The 21,570-nt window shown below is 37.9% G+C and overlaps 1 protein-coding gene across 1 annotated transcript in view; it reads left to right on the forward strand.

The window, feature by feature from the left end:
• AVEN (apoptosis and caspase activation inhibitor) overlaps positions 1-21,570 on the forward strand; it is a 175,633-nt gene that overhangs the window by 38,774 nt on the left and 115,289 nt on the right. The window contains exon 3 of the mRNA XM_070935827.1: positions 11,580-11,751. Coding sequence (XP_070791928.1) covers positions 11,580-11,751 — 172 coding nt within the window. The remainder of the gene's footprint in view (positions 1-11,579; positions 11,752-21,570) is intronic.

Below are 21,570 nucleotides of genomic sequence, written 5' to 3' on the forward strand. Positions count from 1 at the left end.
ACAATTTGCTAATTAACTACAGCATTTAACAAAACATACTGGTAGTATTTGACTTATGACCACAATTGAACCCAAAATTTCAGTTGCTAAGTAAGACAGTTCTTAAGTGAGTTTTGCCCCATTTCATGCCCTTTCTTGCCCCCATTAAGTGAATCACTGAAGTTGTTACATTAGTTACCCAGTTGTTAAGTGAACCTGGCTTCCCTATTGACTTTGCTAGTCAGAAGGTTGCAAAAGGTATTTTACGTGACCCAAGGACACTGCAACTATATGAAACAGTTGCCAAGAGGCCAGATTTTGATCATATGGTCATAGTTGACCATAAGTGTGAAAAACTGTCATAAAACACTTATTTCAGTGCTGTTGTAACTATGAATAGTCACTAAATGAATAGTTGTAAGTCAAAGACTACCTGTAGTTGCTATTTTCTCATAACTTGCAAGTCTACTTGGAAAAAACTTAACATGTCTTGGTGTCATACGCTAAAACACTGTGTGGTTTTACTGAGTCGCAAACCCCACAGTCTTGTTTAAGCTTAATTTTAGCATGTTAAAATGCTTATCTTTAGTGATTCAAATATGACAGTTTGGGTTTCAGTTCTTCCTATTGCTATAGGAAAGGAACAGCTGTTTCTCATATTTGCAAAATGTACTGCAATTTCAAAGGTAAAAAATAAGTAGTGCTAGAATTTAATATCTGCAGGGCCGGTGGGAAGATTTGAAGTTTCTGTCTGACAGTCCATGGAGCGTGAAAAGGATGAAGAAATACAGATCTTTGGCCGTAAAATTATACTGAGAACTAAAAGTTGTAACTGCTGACCTACAGATAATTAGTCAGATTGGCTGAAGAATCCTGATGCAAAATTAAATTAATAATTTAGAAGAAGAAGGGTAAGTGGTGAATAACATTTGTAATACTGCTTAGCACTGCAGTGCAGTGGAAATATTCAGGTTCATGGTGAAAACACTTAGCTTGCCTCCAACTCCAGGGATGACTAACATGAAAACTGTAAAAGGGTACTTTGTTCTTGTCACAGTGCGCAGTTGTTGATGTAACACTACACTTGCAGAGCAGCATCTCCTGCTTCTGTAACCTTCATACTAGCAAACCGAAAGGGAATATACTGTGTGTGTAATGATATATGGGAATGACCTTGAGGGTGGGTGGTTAGATGAGGAAAGATGCTACCTAGGGAACAATTATCAGGTAAGAGAAAGCATAGCCTTCAGCTGCATAATGGGCAGAAAAAGAGACTCAGAAAGGAATCTCCCTAGCTTCTGAGGCTGTAAAAGAAAAAGAAACAGTTTCTGTCTTGTCTACCTGGGAAGGCTGACATCATCGAAGAAATCTTCCACTGTTTCTTTTACACTTTGCACTTAAGTCCCATGATAAATTACTGCATTCCTCATTGCTGAAGCAGTGAACGGAAGTTTGTTTTGCAACAAGCATTGGTCAAAAGTCTTAGAAAGGATTGGGGCAGTTTTTGAGACCTGGGATTGCCACAGGAAAGGCATTCTTGGAGAATTAGTTATAAGAAAGGGAATTTTGGAGATCCAGTGTGAGGTGGTGGTTTAAGGCCCAACACTAGAAACTGATAGATCATGAGTTCTAATCTCTGCCTTAGGCATAAAACCTTGTGCCACTCTTTCTCAGTCTTAGGAAGAACGCAGTGGCAAACAACTTCTAAAAAAATCTTGCCACAAAAACCAGGAATGAAGACCCAAGGAATTACCCCCTAAAAAGTATGGAAGATTTTAGCATCCTTTTCTCCCCCCCACACCTCTCCCCTATAATAGCTCTCATCTTGTAAGGAAATGAGTGTCTGAGACTTGAACTGTTGGTTTGAAAGATCACATTATCTTTAAAACCAGTCCTCAGTATGGCAGCCTAAGCAAATTTAAAAATGGGGATTAGGCAATAAATTTGGTTGTATCACATTGATTTTTACTGAAGTGTTACTTGGCACGTTGTTGGGAACATGACAGATACTGATAATGACATTTAGTGAATGTGCATAGTGTTTATTTATAGGAATATATTAGGTGATCTTTGTAAAGTAGCATGAAATTAGTGCTCTGTATGTGTGAGAAAAGGAATTTTGTAATTTGAATTCTGACAAGAATTTAGGGGTTCAGTTAGAGTAAGGAAAAACAGAGCATAGTCCTTTATACTTGCTGCCTGCTGCAGATCCCTTTCCTTACTTGAATAAGTTCTGGATAAATCCTACTTACTGAGAAATACTACAAACATTGCACAGATATCATAAATCTCAGTGTTCTCTCATCCAAAAGAAACTAAATATTTGTGTGAAAGTATGCAAAGCTATACTTGGAATTCATTCGGATGTTATCCTTGGGCTACTAGGAAAAGTGTTTCGTTACATGTTTATAGTTGACTTTATATAAATATTTTGTGAAAATCATAAAGTAACCAATCTGTAATTAGTAGGTGGCTTCAGTTGTCGTGTTTTTTTTAAGCATGTTTATTTAAAGTGGAAAGCGCTAACAATGAAAAGCAGCAGGCAAGCAAAAATAGTTGGAACACACGATACTTTAGTTCTTTGTTCTTTGATAACTTCTACATCAGTGAAAGCAGATTTTATTCTGAGCGCTGATATATTGAAAATAAAGTTGAAATTTTAATTTATTGAAGTATGAACACGATATTTTCCAATCGTGAATATTAAGATTGTAAGCACTCATTATTTGGTATAGTCAGTCACAGAAGAGTTTAATAATGCATCTGCAGAATTAACTTTCACCATTTACATTAACAATTACATAAGCCTATAATTGTTTATTTCATTTAGAAATGATGAAAAAAAAAATGGAACGGGAGAATGCTTGTTTTTTCTTTATTAATAAAGATTGTTTCTGCTATTCTTTAATGCAGAAAGCCTTGTTTTGATTTAATCTTCTTGTGAAGATGGGATTGTAGGTAGAACCATCTGGTTGCTAGGACAACCCTGGAATGTTCATTCAAAAGATTGCAGCATTGGACACAAAACACAAGGTGCTGGTAATGGCAGTCTTCTCTGATGTGATTTAAGGACACATTACATGGCTTGTTACAATGGATTTTGAAATTCCAATAAATAATTTAAATAATGATTGAAACATAATCCTTGGATTTCTTTCCAATTGCTATAATTAATCTTGCTATCTTGTACATGTTTATTTAATTCAATGAAATGGCTTCTCTGGAAAGAGGTACAAGATAATAAAATGCATAGAAAATGCCACAAATCAGTTAAAAGCAGGGGTGAAATGCTCCCAGTTCGGCCAATCTGATAGCGATGACGGCCGGTGGTTTGGAGAACCGGTAGTGATGGCAGCTCGATGCTCCGCCCATCTGCCCGGTTGTCGTTACTTCCTGGTTTTACTTCCGGAGAACCGGTAGTAAAAAAATGCTTAAAAAGTACAAAAAAAGTTCAGATGATCAGCTGAGTGATGCGGGATTGTGGGATTTTTTTTTACTTTTTAAGCATTTTTTTATTACCAGTTCTGGAGAAACAAAGCAGTTGGTTGCTTCTCCTTTTCACTCACCCCGAGCTTCCTGCTGCAGATTTTCACGCCTTGCTTCATGCACTCGTGATTGTCGCCCTTGTCTTCTTCTTCCTCCTCCTTTCCGTCTTCCAAGTGGAAAAACGCCAGGAGCAAGCACAAAAAGAAGCACTTCCTGTTTCTCCATTTGTAGGAAGCTTTTGTACCTGTGAAGGCAAGTCTGGCTTCCTACGCTGCTCACTAAAAACCTCACCAGTACCGCTGTGCACGCGGCTTGTGTGTGTGTATGTGTGTGTGTATTTGCTCCTGGTCTTTCGCAGCAGCCTGATGTCCCCGGCCGGCTGAACCAGAGTTAGGGAATTCATTCACCCCTTCTGGCCTTGTCTGGGTTGGGCTGGCTGAAGCCACTCCCAGATCGTCTTGGGGGTCACGCAGCATGACGGCTGATTTACGCTGCTCTTAAAGGCCCTGAAATGGATCCGGGTGCTTCCATTCCAAGCCTGCCAGGGGCAACCACCGGCTCACCTGTTGTACCTCCTGGGCAGGCTGGCCAGGGGTTTCCAGGGCAGCCGGGGCAGCTGAGGTGCCTGCTCCCCTTCCTGGGGTGGCAGGGATGGGGCGAGGCGCCTTTAAGATGAGCAACCAGGAACGGGACGTCTGGCTTTTAACTATAAATATATTCCTTTTAAAATCATGAGGCCGAAAGCAGAGTGGCGAGGGGGGGAAGGTGAGTGTGGAATCGAGCCCAGTGCTGGGAGGGGTCATCAGGAAGCCATTCAGCCCCGAGTTTATGTGGCAAGGAAAAGGAAGGCTGCGCGCACACACTCCCCCAAGTGCAATGTCATGCCCTGCCTTTCCCTACCTCAGCCCCGGATCATGTGTGCCAGGCTGATCCTGTATTCTGGGTGGCGGGAGGCAGGGCAGTGGCAGGAGAGAGGAAAAAGTGGCTATGAACGTAGGACAGAGCGGCAGGGAGAAAAAAGTGGGAGGGGGTGCTTTGGTACCCTAGGGAATTGCCCTCTATCAACTCTCGTTAATTATACATATGAACCAGTAATCGATCGCCTCTTCCCCTGCGATGAGGGCATGGTCGCTTACCTCCCACGCACAAAAGCACCCCTCCTCAGCAGCCATCCACCACAATCTTTGCTTTCTCTTCCTCTCACTCCCCCTCATGCGTGAACTTCAGTGACCAACCGTGGCTTTGACACATAAGCAGTTCAGCCTGCCGACAACGAACCTGATCTGGGGGCGGCTTATTTTTTTAATAAATAAATAAATAAATAAATAAATAAATAAATAAATAAATAAATAAATAAATAATTTTATTTCTATACCGCCCTTCTCCCGAAGGACTCAGGGCGGTGTACAGCCAATTTAAAAACACAAGACACAACAATAATTAAAAATTAAAATAACTAAATAGATTTGGCCGATTTAAAACCCTAAAAATTAAAATACCCCAATTTAAAATTATTATATTGACAGCCCTGCCTGGCGGAACAACAGGGTCTTCAGTGCGCAGCGGAACACCCGGAGGTCGGAGATCTTACGTATTTCCGGGGGCAGTTCATTCCACAGGGCTGGGGCTCCCACAGAGAAGGCCCTCCCCTGGGTGTCGCCAGCCGACATAACTTGGCTGATGGCACCCTGAGGAGACCCTCTCTGTGGGAACGGACTGGTCGGTGGGAGGCTATTGGTGGCAGAAGACGGTCTTGAAGGTACCTGGGTCCTATGCCATGGAGCGCTTTAAAGGTGGTAACCAACACCTTGAATCGCACCCGGAAGACCACTGGGAGCCAGTGCAGCTCGCACAGGAGGGGTGTCACGCGGGCACAACGAGTTGCGCCCATAACCACCCGCGCGGCCGCATTCTGGACCAGTTGGAGCTTTACTAGTTAAAAATGCTTTAAAAAGTAAAAAAAAGTTGGCCATGCCCACCCAGTCACATGACCACCACCAAGCCATGCCCACCAAGCCACACCCACAGAACCGGTGGCAAAAAAATTTAGATTTCACCACTGGTTCACCACTTGAGGGCAGGGAAGGTTTATATTTTATTAATTTGATGAGTTTAAAATTGGCAGCATAACCTCGGGAGACCTTAGGTCAGTGATGGCTAACCTTTTTGCCGTCACATGCCAAAAGTTGGGGTTGTGCGGGGGGTCACACGCATGCGTACCACACCCATAATTAAATGCTCCCTGTGCCCCCCCACTTTTGGCACGCGACTGCGAAAAGGTTATTGGTGAACCTAGTAGGCCCGTTTTTCACCCTCCCCAGGCTCCAGAGGCTTTCTTGGAGCCTGGGGAGGGCGAAAACGGCCTTCCCCAACCTTCAGAGGCCCTCTGGAGACAGGAAATGACATGTTTCCCGACTTCTGGTGGGCCCAGAAGGCCCGAAAATCAGCTGGCCGGTGCACGCATGCACGCTGGAGCTGAGCTAGGGCAACGCTCGCGTGCCCACCGATATGTCTCCATGTGCCACCTGTGGCACACGTGCCATAGGTTTGCCATCACGGCCTTAGGTACTGTGAAGAAAAAAATCAAACAAATTCAAAGTTCACATGAACTCAGTTTACATTGACAGCTGAATGGACTTAATTCTTAGCCAACATTTTTATGTTATGAAAGTTGGCCTTACACATACCTGCTTGTAGCTATCCTTACAAAGAACTTACAAAGAATTCAGCCTTCAAATGCTATTTTATACTGTTTGATTTGCTGACTTAATTCACTTTCCCTCAGCCATAAGGTATTCTTCAAGTCATCGGATCCTGATGTCTATATGGACTCATCTATGTAATTTCTTGTCCACAGTCTATCCTTATCATCTTCTGGGATAGTTTCCTGTCAGTCTGCTCTACAGCCTTAGCAGTTCTTTATGGTCCCCTATCCAAATTCGAACCTCCTTAACTTTGGGGGCAAAGCTTTTCCTTCAGCAATTTGTTCAGAGAACATAAAGAGGCATGAGAGTGAATATCTGAGTCGCTGTGGCAGTGTTTGTATAAAAAAAGATGTATTCTTACTCCAGTAATCGACAATAATTTCTTTGACCTTATTCTCCCATCTCTCTTCCTGTGCCTGTATTTGTAATTAAATGTTTTTCAATCTAGAGCAAGTATTCTCCAGACGTCCTTGCATATAACTTGTCTCTCCTCAGCCAACCAGCCTTGTAATTTGCTTCCCCACTGCTTGCCTGGAGCACATGACTATTGTTCCATATTGTAACCACCTAAGTGGCAAATTTCACAAATCTGTGATAGTTGCACATGTAGCATATTTCATTTTTATGTCCTCTCATCTAAAAAGCTCAGTTCTGCCAGTGTTTAATTTTACCTTCTTTTCCTCATTAGTTTTAAAATAATTTTACACTATGTCAAATAAAGGATTCTGTTCAGTAACGTATGAATAAATATTTGTAATTAAATGACTTAATACAGGATAAAGCTGGTATACTTTGTAGTTACTTGGTCCAATAGAAAAACTGGAAAACCTCTTAATCATTCAAAAACTCTATAGTGGATGTATATCTCCCATCAGGAAGATCTCTAGCATCCTGAATGTATATCATTGTATATCAAGACCCGTTGTGGTGCAGTGCTTAGAATGCAGTACTGCAGGCTACTTCTGCTGACTGCTGGCTGCCAGCAGTTCGGCAGTTTGAGTCTCACTGGATCAAGGTTGACTCAGTCTTCCATCCTTCCGAGGTCAGTAAAATGAGGACCCAGATTGTTGGGGGCAATATGCTGATGCTGTAAAACCACTTGGAGAAGGCTGTAAAGCACTGTGAAGCGGTATATACCGTATTTTTCGGAGTATAAGACACACCTACCTTTTTTTGTGAGGAAAAAGCCTCTGCCTCTGCCTCTGCCTCTGCCTCTGCCTCTGAGCAATTTTGCGTCATTGCAGCAAACAGCAAACAGCCTGCTTTACTTTCATTTTCATTTTCAGCATAGCTTGATTAGCACAAGGGGGAAAAAAATCTGCTCCAGCAATTTACCTCTTTGCAGCAAGCAGCAGAGCCCTGCACAAAACAGCTGAGAGCAAATCAGCTGAGAGTCGGGAGGCCGATCCAATCAACTTGTGCTAATTAGACTGGGCTGAAGCTGAAAGGAGTTGTTTTTTCTTGCTGTTTGCTTGCAAGGAGGTAACTGCTGCAAGGCAGAGGCCAAAGGGTGGGGGCCAGTGGGTGGGCAGGGCTACATTTGGTGTATAAGATGCACCTAAATTTTCACCCCCGTTTAGGGGGAAAAAGGTGCGTCTTATACTCCGAAAAATACGGTAAGTGCTATTGCTATTGTAATGGATGCACGTTGTATTTGGAAATATATGGGCAATAGTATGTTGGCTTCAAGATAATTTTGGGTTATCCCAGCTTGCATAGAATAGCTTGACTGTGTTTGGGATAAAACACAGGGTTGTGGTTGTATCATACTAGGCAAAAACACTCTTAATATTAGCAGGAAATGCTTCATGAACCCAGTATGCTACTTCTGTGCCATTCTAAAAAAAAAGTTACCTTGATTAACCAGTCATTATAGGTGACAGAGGGTAATAGCTGATTATGACCAAGGCATATAAAAGAGGAGTACATGATAACAATCTTAAATTAATGAATTAAGTGAAAGAAACAGAAAAATAAATGTTTCTGTATTTGTGATATTAGGAGAAATGGTAAGGATATAATACATCTGAATAAACTTCTCACCTTGTGGAGCGGAATTGATGGTTATAAGGAGTGGTGAAATCTAAAATTTGTTACTACTGATTCTGTGGGCGTGGCTTGGTGGGGGGGTAATGTGACTGGGTGGGCGTGGCCAAGTTTTTTTTTTTTACTTTTAAAACCATTTTTTCTACAACCTCTTCGGTGAGGTTGTAGAAATTTTTTTTTCTACAACCGCTTCAAAAGGCTCTGATTATCCCAGCTGAGTTGACTGATCATCAGAGGCTTTTTTAAAAACCCTCTGCCGATCAGGCAACTCAGCTTGGATCGTCAGAGCCATTTAAAAGAAAAAAAGCCTCTGATGATCACGCGGCTCAGCTGGGCATGGGGGGGGGAGGATTTTTGCTACCGGTTCTCCAAACCACCTGCCTCCATCGCTACTGGATTGGGTGATCCGGTCCGAACTGGGAGCATTTCACCCTTGGTTATAAGCCAAGTGATAAAGGTATTGGTTTTAATTATGGATAAAGGAGCTTAGATATACAGTATGTCAGAAAATATATTGGGCTATTTAGATGGTTAATATGTATGTAGGAAAGTAAGAATCCACAGGATGGTGATGGTTTCATATTATTCTACCGTAAGTGGAAGAACCAAAATGGACTTTTGAAAAACTGCAATATTCGGAGTCAATGTAAGTTTCAATATATTTATTTCCACGTATTTGAAAATATTTTTGGGTATATAATGCTTGGAATTTATATATATATAAAAGCTAAAACCACTTGTGCATTAATAACGAAATCTCCAGAACCATAAAGCCTACAAACCTGAAAGTTGCCATGTATGTTCCTCTTGGCTTTTAAGTGCTCACTAAGAAAGGATTTTTCGAAATGACCATCAGAGCATTAGTATTTCCTATATTATTATAACATGCTCTGATGCTAATTAATTAGACGTTCTACTCTCACTTCCAACTTGAAAATAACTCTGGAGAGAATGGGATAGCATAGGACAGGCTTCTGTGGGGCAAGTCTCATAGAGAGAAGGGGCTAGAAAGCCTGATGGAAAGAAGGGGATAGGATAGGAGACGTTTCTGTGGGGCAAGGCTGAGGGAGAGAAGGGGAGAGGAGAGGCTTCTGTGGGTCCAGCCTGAGGGAGAGAAGGGGAGAGAAGAGGATCTATGGGGCCAGCCTGAGGGAGAGAAGGGGGATAGGAGAGGATCTATGGGGCCAGCCTGAGGGAGAGAACGGGATAGGAGAGGATCTGTGGGGCCAGCCTGAGGGAAAGAAGGGAATAGGAGAGGATCTATGGGGCAAACCTGAGGGAGAGAAGGGGGTAGGATAAGAGAGGCTTCTGTGGAGCCAGCCTGAGGGAGAGAAGGGGATAGAGAGGAGAAGCTTCTGTGGGGCTAGCCTGAGAGAGAGAAGGGGAGAGGACAGTCCAATCGTAACTATTCATTAATTTTCAAACTCTTAACTGTTGATTTCATATAGTTTCATAGCGGAGCATGGGTAATCAGTTAGTATTTAATATAATCAATAGAAATATCAAATTCTATCTCTTTACATAGAGATGGGATTTGATACAGTATATTGAACTGATATATTAGGACTCAGGGGAAGCAAAGTAGATTTATTCTATTTTATCCTATAACCAGAATATTCTCCAAAATAATACACAACCTTTAGGTAAAGTAGAATATTGATCCAAATTTGCCAAAATATCAGCAGCATGCAGAAATAATTTATACTCACACCCTTCCAAAATAATACCCTTAATATTTTAAAAAATGCCTTACATATGTAGGCTCAGGGAACTGACTTGGTAAAGGATAAGTCTACAGCCGTCTATACCCTACAATGGGCAAATGCATTAAACTGGCATATATTGCTGAGACCTGGTTGGCTAACAACAAAAATATAGCCCTGTCAAAATTTGCCTTTCCAGACTTCCCAATCGAAAGCTAGGGAGGAGTGGTTGTTATGACGGTAGAGGAAACCTTTGATCTGACAAACCTGTGCAAGTAAATGTACATGGAATGGGAAATAGGCATAAGATAGAATTACTACTGGAATACTGATTGCCTAGAAATCTCTAGGAGCTCTTAGATATTGTCAGAACTTCCAGGATAGACAGCCTTGGGGAACTTCAAATCTTGCCCTGGGGAGAGAGGGCTGGAGTGGTTTGTACATGATGGCTTTGGGCTTGTTCCATATAATTTTGGCCTTAGTGCATATGGGTAGGCACATGCTAGATCTAGTCTTTCCTTCTGTGAATATGTGAATATGAGAAATAAACTGGAGATAGAGGACATTGCTATCTTCCCTTTACTGTAGTTACTGTAGTCACTTCTTCATCAAACTGCCTTACAGATACCTCCGACCTCTATAAAAGTAGAAGACCGTTAAAAGTAGAAGTATAATGATGCCAGTATAAGTTAAAACATGGTATTTCCTTTGTTCTTTTCTTATTTCATGTCTTTAATATCTTTTACTCATAATTTCTTATTCCTGTTCTATACTTTGCATTATGTTGCGTGACCAGTATGATGAGTGCAATATGTCTAAAAAAGCTTAAATGAGATTTCCCACAAGTGCTGCATGGAGGATGTTACGTCTGTCACATAGAGTGATATTTTTAAACAAATGTGTGCCACATTTTCCTTTTATCGTTTAGATAACTGAATTTTTATATTCTGATTATTAATGACTTAAGACTTAAAGTCTTAAATAGACCTTAAATTATATGGATTTCAACACCTAGAATTCTGCATGTTGGCTGGAGTATTCTGGGAATTGAGGCCCACACATCTTCAAACAGTTGAGGTTGAGGAACATTGTTGTAACCTATCATGTTGAATGGTAAAAAAGTATTCGTTAATGAGGAGCTCTGCTTCTTTTTAATGATCTTTCACATTTAACAGTTTTGTTTATTGTGAAGGCTTGTAGGTCTAATTCGTTTAACACAGACTAACTATTCCTGTTTGCTCTGATTGTAATCCTTTGTAGCCGAATAGAAATCTGATAATGTAAAATATTAAATCTTAGGGAGATAAGATGAATTCTATTTTCAGAATATTTTTTCTGAAATAGAAATATTAATATGTTAAAATTATTAATTTTAAATTAAATTATTAAAAATAATAGTTACCATCCAATTCTGAAGTAAAAATAAAAACAGAACAAAATAAAAACAGAAATCAGAATGTTTCTGCCATCATGCATTGTGTCCTAGCAAAAATATTGATCCAGTTGCCAAGTCTGATATAGCAGAGTTGATAATCATGATATTACTACTTAAAATAATGTTGGAAAATTTACAACACTGTTGTTTAATTTTTCTTGGTAACTGGAATAAAATCAAAAGCGAACTACAGTTATTTAATATTTTTTCTGATATATGCTATAGGCTACTGCTGAAGTTGACTTACCAGAAATTGGCAAAGAAGACCGGGGAAATTATTCAAGAAGAAAGCTAGTCTCCAACTGGCACCGTTATGAAGAAAGTGAGAAAGAAACACAAAATGGCAGTGGTGAATCTCAGCGTGGGACAGACTTCAGTGTACTGCTTAGCTCAGCAGGTAAGAAAGAAGAATCATAAGCAGTAGTCAATTTCTATTGACTATTTGTCTTCAATTTGTCTTATAGTAATGCATATTTGTCTTATAATAGTGACATTTGGAATATTCCTGTGTTTGTTAACTTATTAGTTAAAAACCCATTGCAAATTTAGAAGTTTTGGCCGATCTTTTTAGGAAAAAGGTTAGGAACCCAAAAAACGGCTTTAGATCAGATTTAGTTTGTAAGAATAACCTTAGGAAACAAGTGGAAGAGCCTCAGCCAGGCAATGATTAGTCAAGAGACAAACCACAGAAGGAATGGGGATGGAGAAAGGATCTCAGAAGGTACTCTCCCAGGCAGTAAAGTCAGAGGAGGGAAGAAATGCTCACAAACTTGCAAGGCTTTGTTACTATGACCCAACAATAAAGGTAAAATTAGTACTCATAAGGGTTTTTTTGTTGTTGTTGTTAATTTCCTGTCTGGAAGTCCTCAAAGGGCTGACTGTCCAGTGGCTCATTTATGTTGGCATAATATAAACAGCATTTTTAGAAGAGAATATATAGGCCTTTAATTGCTGCTTTAATTGCTGTTATTAAGCACTGATCATTCTTCTCTTAATTGCTAAGGCAAAATCACACATAACAGTAAGTACCAGCAACTGTACTTGTTTTGCAACTGCAGTTGAGACCAGCAACATACTAGTTAAATGAAGTGGTTGCTAAGTGAAGAAAAATCACAGGACTGTGATTGTGCTTACAATTTTACACAGGACAGCACATATTCACTAACTGTAATAGTGAATATATGACTGAGTTGTAACGAGATGCTGTAAGAGTTGTAAATGTGGGCATTGATTGCAAAGTTACTTTTTCATCATCATTGTAACTGTGAATGATCACTGTCTAAGGCAATCACTAAGTGAGGATGACTTGTAGCACTTAGGGACAAGACCACTATTTTTTTTTTTAAAATAGCCATATAAATACTCAAGATGTTTATACAGAGTATGATCTAAATTAGTCAACAACCAGTTTCAATGACTATTCAAGAGAAATAAACAAAGCAGGCAACTCCTCTTTTTATTTTAGATTTGGGAAGAAAGGTTTTTTGGGGATATTTCATATGCTATTTTTATTGAATTGTCAGTATTGCCATTGCTGTTGTCATGATTATTATTTATTCCTATTATTATCAACAGTGTGGCCTTATCCTTGCCACTGATTCCACTGAGAGTATTCTGTACTAGATAGATAGAGTAGCTTGGGCAAAAATGTACAAGTACAGCAATAGAGGTTTCAGTGAAGAGGTTTCTTTTCAAGTGACCTAGAAACTGAGTTGAAACAAGAGAAGGAAATCTGAGTTCTCTGCCCCTATTTTAGTTGTATTGATCATGACTGTTTAAGTTGGAGAAATGTTTCAGTGCAGTGCAAAGTTGATTGAACCAGCTCTATAACACTTTTGAGTATGCTCTTAGCTATAAGAGAGAGTGACTTTTTATAGTAGTTTTTAATCAGATATTTGCTGTAAGGTTAAGCCGTTTCAGCTTTCTGTGTGGGTAGAAAGTATGTTTCTAGGTTATGAGAATGTCTCTGGTTTTTTTAAAAAAATATCTTCATGAATGCTTGGTTGGGAATAATTTTTGATCTTTCTCCTGGTGTTGTGGTAGTATAGTACTTTAAAAAAAATGATTCCATTGTTTTGCCTTGGCATATTTTTGTAGTTGTGGTTTGCTGCCACTAAGGAAACCAACTATTAAATAAATTGCCTGATGTATTTTCTTTGTTTGATGTCTTTAGTCTGCTTCTCTAGGTTCCATTATGTTTACACAAATTCTTCTCTAATAATAATGATATCATATGGATTTGGCTTATACATTTTGGAGTTGCAAAATTAATTCTCCTCAAATATCCTTTTGCTTTGGGCCAGAATAATAGTGAAAATGAATTTTTGCTGGGGGAGTCAAGGACAATGTGGACAGTTTTCCATAAATTAATTCAAAAGAAAACAATGCATATTTATTGTGTGTGAAGGGTGAAGGCAAGGGGATAATATCAGAGGTGAAATAGGAGGATTATAATCTTGCTTGTTCTTTCATGATTTTCTGGTATGATAATAAAATACAAAGAATATTTAAAGAAATGATGGAAATTTATATACCTTGTTTTAGTAATCTACACCCGCTTTACATAGGGTTTAGCTATCATTAGTTAGTTCAAAATATAGTAATAAAGAAAAAACAAGCTTGAAATGGAACAAATGATGGAGTTCTGCTCCATTATTTCAAGGAGGAGAGGGATAAGCATGATAGATCTGACCTCTTTGATTTTTCCCCTCCACATTTGGTAGGTGAATGTTTGCAGTAGACATTCTCTATCCATGGAGGTTCTCTGTAGAGAGCAATTTGGTATAGTGATAAAGATGCTGGTCTAGGAACCTGTAACTTCACATTGTTGTGAGCAAAGGATAGTGTCAATACTTGAAGGATATAGAAGAAAAAGCTGATAAAAAACCCACATGAAGTTGGTTTACAATCAGGAGATTTAAAGAAAGAAACTGAAGGCTTTATTTTAGTGGCTTAGGAAAAAGCTTTGCAAACTAATTGCATGAAGGTGAAAATTCAACATGTAACAAACAACAGGAAATGTTACTTTTGTAACAAAAAGAATGAAGCAACTCACCATTTGATTGGCAGGAGCAAAATTTCACAGTCTGACTACAAGGAGCTTAATGACCGAGTTGCCTGTTTTATAGATGGCACTTAGATCCCAAAAAAATATCATGTATGTATCCGAATTTGCAAGCTAAATGTTGGAGATGTGAATGTGATGATGCAACTTATTATCATATATAGTGAACTGGTAAGAAAATCAAGGCATTTTAGATAAAAATTTGGTGGGTGATGCAGAATATTTTGAAAAAAAGGTTGAAATTTACTCCTCAATTGTTTTTATTGGGTATAACGACAGATTGTACAGCATTAGAGACTAAACTGATTTTGAACTTAATATCAGCAGCTAGGCTGTTGGTTGCGCAATACTGGAAGAAGGACTCTTTGCCTACTACTGAAGAGTGGATACTGAAAGTAAAGAACTTAACAGAAATGGCGAAAATCTCAGCGTATTTGAAGGACTGTACACAAGAAAGATACGTATTGGAATGGAGAAGATGGATTGATTATATTCAAAATAAGTATCAGACAAGAAAATATCAAATAGCTTATGAATGAACGTTAAGTATTAGAAGTATTATGTTATCTATAGTGGAGTTAAGGTTTCAGGGGGGGATTTAGTAGTCTAAGGATTGATAGGTTAATTTAGCTTATGATTGTTAACTGAAATACCTTGTATTTTGCTCTGGGAAGTCTGGGGGGGAGGGCGGGATGAGGGGAGGGAAAGGGTGGGGGGAATATTGGGGGTTTTTCTGTAAAACTTTTCAATAAAAAAAAAATGACCGAGTTGCCAAAATTATTCGTTAGAATAAAACTTTGGGACCATCAATAGCAATAGCACTTCGATTTATATGCTGCTTCATAGTGCTTTACAGCCCTCTCTCAGCAGTTTACAGAGTTAGCATAGTGTCCCCAACAATTTGGGTCTTCATTTTATTGACCTCGGAAGGACGGAAGGCTGAGTCAACCTTGAGCCATTCAGAATCAAACTCCTGGAGTGAGCAGGTGAGTTAGCCTGCAGTACTGAATTCTAAGCACTGTGCCACCATGACTTTCCTTCTCAAGCTGAGAAGATTTTGGAAAATGAGCCAGTTAAGATGGTATAGGACTTTAAGATGCAAACAGAAAGACATCTTGTTTAAAACATGCCCTATATTGATAGAACATGCCAGTTATTAAAAAGAAGAAAATATGGTTCACTGATGTTGCTTTTTTGGGTGAAGTTAGAATCGAGGAAAAACAACTTAAAAAATTATGAAATACTGGGAATTGCAGATAGAAGTTAAATGCTTATGAAAAAGAAATTCATTGTTATACCAATTGTGATTAGAGTCTTTGGAGAGGTACCTAAATGACTTCCTTGATATCCAGAAATACTGAAATTATCAGACCTGAACACCCTAATTAGTTTTTTAAAAACGCACCCTTTTTGGAACTGCCTAATTTTTCGATAATTCTTAGGTTCTTAGTTAAGACTTGAAATATTAAGTTTACTCCAGTCTTAGACTGTGAATCTAATTGTAGATTACCCACACACAATGCAGAAAAATTGGGATTTTCACTTTGTGTGAAATTTCCCATAAATGGAGAAACTCTCAATTGCAGATGTTCATCGTCTATGAATGGAAGGAAATAAGCATAAAATAAGGCTAGTATACCAACTGAACTGAAGTAGAAGTCTAAGCATATTATCTGGAGGCATGAGCCTGAACTTAATTGGATGTGCTACAGAGTAAGCATGCATAGGTTTCTTTGTGTTTGCAGTCCATCACAACAGCCTCTATCGACTTGTTTCTTTTTTACAAAGAGAAAAGAAAAATTGCTTCATGCCCTTCTTCCATTGTTTCCACTGCAGCTTACTAAATTGCTAAATTGATCCATCCCCAGCAGGGCAAAAACGTATGCGTATTTATTCAACAAGTAAAAAAACCACTTAAACCAGTGGCTCTTACTACAGAGTAAAGATGCTTGCTGCGCCCAAATGTCTGTAATCTGTTTTGTGGGGGCTTATATCCTTTTTCTTCTATGTATAATCTAGTTTTGGAGTAGGAGAGTGTCCTGAATTTAAAGCTATCCTCTTTAAATCTTTCAGATCGCTGATTAATTTATTCATGCAGTTTATATAGCCTTCCTATCTCATTTTTATATGACCTTTCCCACACAGATAATCCAACTCTTGGTTTTATCAGATTGATGAAAGAGTAAGCAGTTCTATATCAATAAAGACTGATCAGCACATGCTAAGAAATCACAAGCTGCACCTTTCATGTAACAGCAGTTTCCCCTTGTGATTTCCGCATCTACATCTGTAGTTTTAATTTAACGGGAACATGAAATGTCAACAATTACTATTTATTTTAATGAAGATCTGATATGAATTTTTTCCTCCAGATTAATAGATATGTTAATGTTTATTAAGTGATTACTTGTCAGGTCCATTTCTGTTCAAGAAGATGAAGCAAACATGTTACGGTTTTCCTTGCTTTCGAAGGAAAAAGATCACGGAGTCTGGAAATAAAAGTAAGGGGGAGTGGAAGGGAAGGGAAAGAAAATATCATGTGCCAATAGGAATTTCAGTTTCTGTAAATCCAATGCTATGTATTTTGAACAAATCTTTATCAAGAGTGTTACAAAATAAAAGCTAGACTTTCACGAGTTTTTTTGTTAAAAAGATTTGTTAAGGAGTTTGGCCACAGAAATTGGCAGTTTTCTGAGACACTGGAGGAATTTCTCAATACTTTTGACGGACAGCTTTGTTTCAGATATTTATTCTATCAATTTTTACAAATTCTGCATTTATAAATTCCCATCCTGCAAGATGATCTGGACTCTTTGAGGAAATGAAGGTTTATATGGCTGCTTAGAGTGATATTCTGTGAGATGGGCAGCTATATAAAAAAATGATTGATAAATAAATACAATTACATAGTGGCACAGTGGTTAGAATGCAGTACTGCAGGCTACTTCTGCTGACTGCAGGCTGACTGCAGTTTGGCAGTTCAATTCTGGATGGCTCAGATTGTTAGGGGCAATATGCTGACTCTGTAAACTGCTTAGAGAGAGAGGGCTGTGAAGCGGTATATAAATGTCAGTGCTGTTGCTATTGCTACAAGACACTATGATTTTATTTATAAAATGTATAGGACATCCCTCTCCCCTCAATCTCAAAGTCTCTAGGTGATGTACAAGCAGCAATCCTAAAGCCTTCTAGAAAGGACAGAGTTGTAAAAGCTCGGGGACTGTAGAGAACTATGGAAATGATCGGGAAGCCAATATTCACAAACCTTTAAATAAACAAAAGGACAGAAGCATTTCTTAAGTTTTGGGAAGAAAGATAGTTTTATGAAGAGATTCAGGCCAGCTCTTCTCTACCTCATTGGTGTTAAGAGGAACAAGAGAAAATACTCATTTACAAACCCCTCATATTGTACTTTGGTAGATGCAGACTTTCAAGACAGTATTCTCTATTTACTTGGCTTAAGTGGGCAAGTAGACAGGGACAGGTGGACTTACAGATAACCAGGTCTTTAGCCATATCTTTATAGACAAAACTGAATTATGCTCAAGAACATATTGATAATCAATACAACTCCTATGGCAAAGGCATTATGTGGCAGAAATAAGACTGCCCAGTTTTCATATGTTCTATTGCAGTTTGCACCAACATACAAATAAAGTAAGTAAAAATAATATAATTCAAGAGCATCAATTGTATTTGGTAATGGTCTTGCTGTGGTAAAAAGGAAATACATTATTTAAAACAAACTAACCATTAAAAATTAAAGCTCTATATTTTGTTTTCAGTTTTGCAAACTATATATGTTTCAGATGTTTTTCATTCCAGTTTTAGATTATGCAACTGAGTAAAGCAAGGAAGAAATGCCAGATTTTCATTTTCACCATATGCAGTAGAAAATCATTTATCACAGGGCATTTGAAAATAGTTTGATGATGACAATGATTATGTGCTGTCAAGTTGATATCAACTCTTAGCAAACACATAGATTTTCTCCATGAGAAGATAGTTGAATATAAACAACAAAGAAATTTATAGACAAGGATAAGAACATGTTGCAAAGCAGATTGTTATATGAAAATTCTTGTATAGAGTGAGGGAAGAATGCAGAGTTATTTTGATAAAAACAATGATCTAATTGCTTAAATTATATATTTCAAACTGTGAGGAGTTATACATTATTCATAAATATTTTTAATATTTTAATTAAAAAAGCAAAGTCATACAAACATTACCATTTGTGTTATGAAATATTTTTCAACAATACAATTGAATAAACCATGGTAATTTAAAAAAGTAAATGACTAGATCCTAATAGTGTTTTGAAGCAATTTCTCCTGTCTTATTGGTCATGTTCAATTCTACTTAAGATTTTTCTGAAATGCGTACTCCAATACATTTACTTAGGATCTGCTTCTTAATACATGTATTTAGGACAATGGCTATATAAAATATTCTCTCCTCCTCCCCAATCCCTAAAAATATTATTTTATTTATTATAGTATATAACTATATTAAATATATTTATATTTGATAAACATAATTATATTTAATAAATATAATATTTATTATAAAATAAATATTCATTTTCTAAAACTTCTATTTATTTTTCCACATAGATGCAGGACAAAACCTGTTGGATTTTTGTGAAAGCTGTTTATTTTTCAATTAAAACGTAGAGAATTTATTTGCTGTTTCTTTACCAAACCTTCAGTGGATTTGTACTTTCTGCTGAGAATGTGAGATTATATATTTTGGTTTCTTAGTTTTGCCTCTTATCTCTTGAGAATGAAATAGATTCTGCAAGCTTTGACATAAGAAATAACTTTAGAGTCTTGACAGTATGAGAGGCCACAAATATCCTTGTGTTTCAGTATTGATATCAAAAGTACAGATACTTCAGTTCTCATATACTAAATATGTATGCCATAATATAATTCTTATGCAGTGGAGATACAGGGCTAGGTTTTGTTTATGTACATTTATACCAATCATAGCACCTCGTGACAAAAATAATAGTAATTGCCAGTAACAAATACAAAAAAGTCTGCAAAGTGGATGTTGTAGTATCTGGAAACAACAGAATAGAAGCAAAAGAAATGGAGAAAATCACAAAATACATACACAGGAATAGAACGACTGTGGCAAAAGAAAGCCAAGACAGCACACAAAACATCCCAAAATATCTGCAGCACCACTTAAACACCATTGGTATTGACAAAAATCCCATTGGTTAATTGTAAAAGGCAGTTTACAACCTGTGACAATATGTTTAACACCATTAAACAACAATATCTGCCTATTGCAGATACTCGGGAAGGATTCAGTAAGTAGAATCTATACATCTGGCTGATTATATCACCAACCATTATACATCAGTATCGATTGATTTTTAAAGTTGTGTTAATGTTTAGAAGCAGGGCAGCTAGATTTTGATGCTTAAGCACAGACTTAATTTGAAGGTAGCCCTTGCAAGAGTAAAGTCATGAAATAATTCAAAATTATTTTTTAAGCAAACTAGATTCTATACTTTTATTTTGGGCATCCTTTGAAGCTTAACAAACACAAAAGAAGCCATAATACTAATAGTATAACATAAGATTTTCCCCAAGTGATTGAGCCAAAATAATTCAGTTCTATGATTGATCTAAGTGATAATTCTACCCAAGTTGAATACTACATTATAGTATACTAATATTATGTTACTGTTTTACTATGGTTCTCAAATTAGAATGCACAAACATCAGCCTAAAACAATGCACAGAAAGGAAAGGTTTTCCATAATTTTTAGAAAGCATCCTTTTTTATTTCATGGCATAGTTTCACGTTACTATTTTTAATGCTTTTATCATTTTCAGCTATATGAATTGTGGATGAAATACCATCTTATTTTTTGTCTTTTATGTAATATATTTGGGAATTTGGGACTAACCAGCATGCTATGCAAATTGTGTTTTTATGTATTATGTCTTCAAATAAAATACGAATAGCAGTTGATGGTATGAATAAAATATATCTGATTTTGTAAGCAGCTCTGCACGGTTCAAACAATATACTAGCTATATAAATTCATTGATTTTGTTATCTTGTAAAAATTCAGGAAGTCCCAAATGGGTAATAATTTAAAATAATTTTATTTATGTTCACTTGTGTCTGATTTTCAAAGACTGCTTTAAAAAATCCCTGCAGTTTTTCTGGTAAAGTTTTTCAGAAGGGGTTTGTCATTGCCATTGCTTCCTTCCTAGGGTTGAGGGAAAGTGACCAGCCCAAAGATACCCAGCTGGCTTTATGCCTAAGGCAGGGTTTTTTTTTTTAAATCCCACTTTCATTATGTTTTTAAATAACTCAAAGTGGGGAACATACCCAAGACTCCTTCGTTTTCCTATTTTCTCCATAACAACAACTCTCTGACGTAAGTTGGACTGAGAGTGAGTGACTGGCCCAAAGTCATGTAACCAGTTTTGATGCCTAAGATGGAACTAGAACTCACAGTCTCCTGTTTTCTAACCTGGTGTCTTAACCACTGGACCAAACTGTCTCTCCTCTGAAAAGCAAACACATAACAAATAAATACAAAACACTCAGGCTTCATACTAGGTTTTGGAAAAAGTTTTATTACATTGTATTCAGCATTCCACCGCATCAAAACGATAAGCCTTTAAGGTTATGATTTTGGAATGTGCTTCACTTCAACTAATGCCCTTTCCAGTGTGCCTCATCTTCTTCAACTTCATCTTCTTCATCTTCATGCTTCATCTTCTGTGTATGTTTCACTTGGGCCAAAAGAATTGTTTCCAAATAAACATACATTGAAACCCTAATGTAACCAAGTGAAATATTTTATTTAGCATTCCTCAGTGGGTATATGTGTGTGCACATAATACATAACTCAGTGGTGGGCTGCAACCGGTTTAACAACTGGTTTTATGAGTGCACGTGATCTTCACACGTGCACACCCCTAATGCTTGCGTGCAGCATTCAAAATACAGCAATTTGAAGCTCAGCTGCTTACCTCCTAAGGCAACCCCAGTAAGTAGAATAGCGAAGGTGCAGAAATTAGCTGTGCCGCGCGAATCAGCTGAGCCAGAAAGAAGGAAATATAGGATAGGATAGGGTAGGGGTGGGTGGGTGATGCCATCTGATCATCGGAACTA

This window comes from Pituophis catenifer, unplaced genomic scaffold (genome assembly GCF_029215685.1).
Source record: "Pituophis catenifer annectens isolate HBS135680 unplaced genomic scaffold, rPitCat1.0.hap2 SCAF_1, whole genome shotgun sequence".
NCBI classification, from domain to species: Eukaryota; Metazoa; Chordata; class Lepidosauria; order Squamata; family Colubridae; genus Pituophis; species Pituophis catenifer.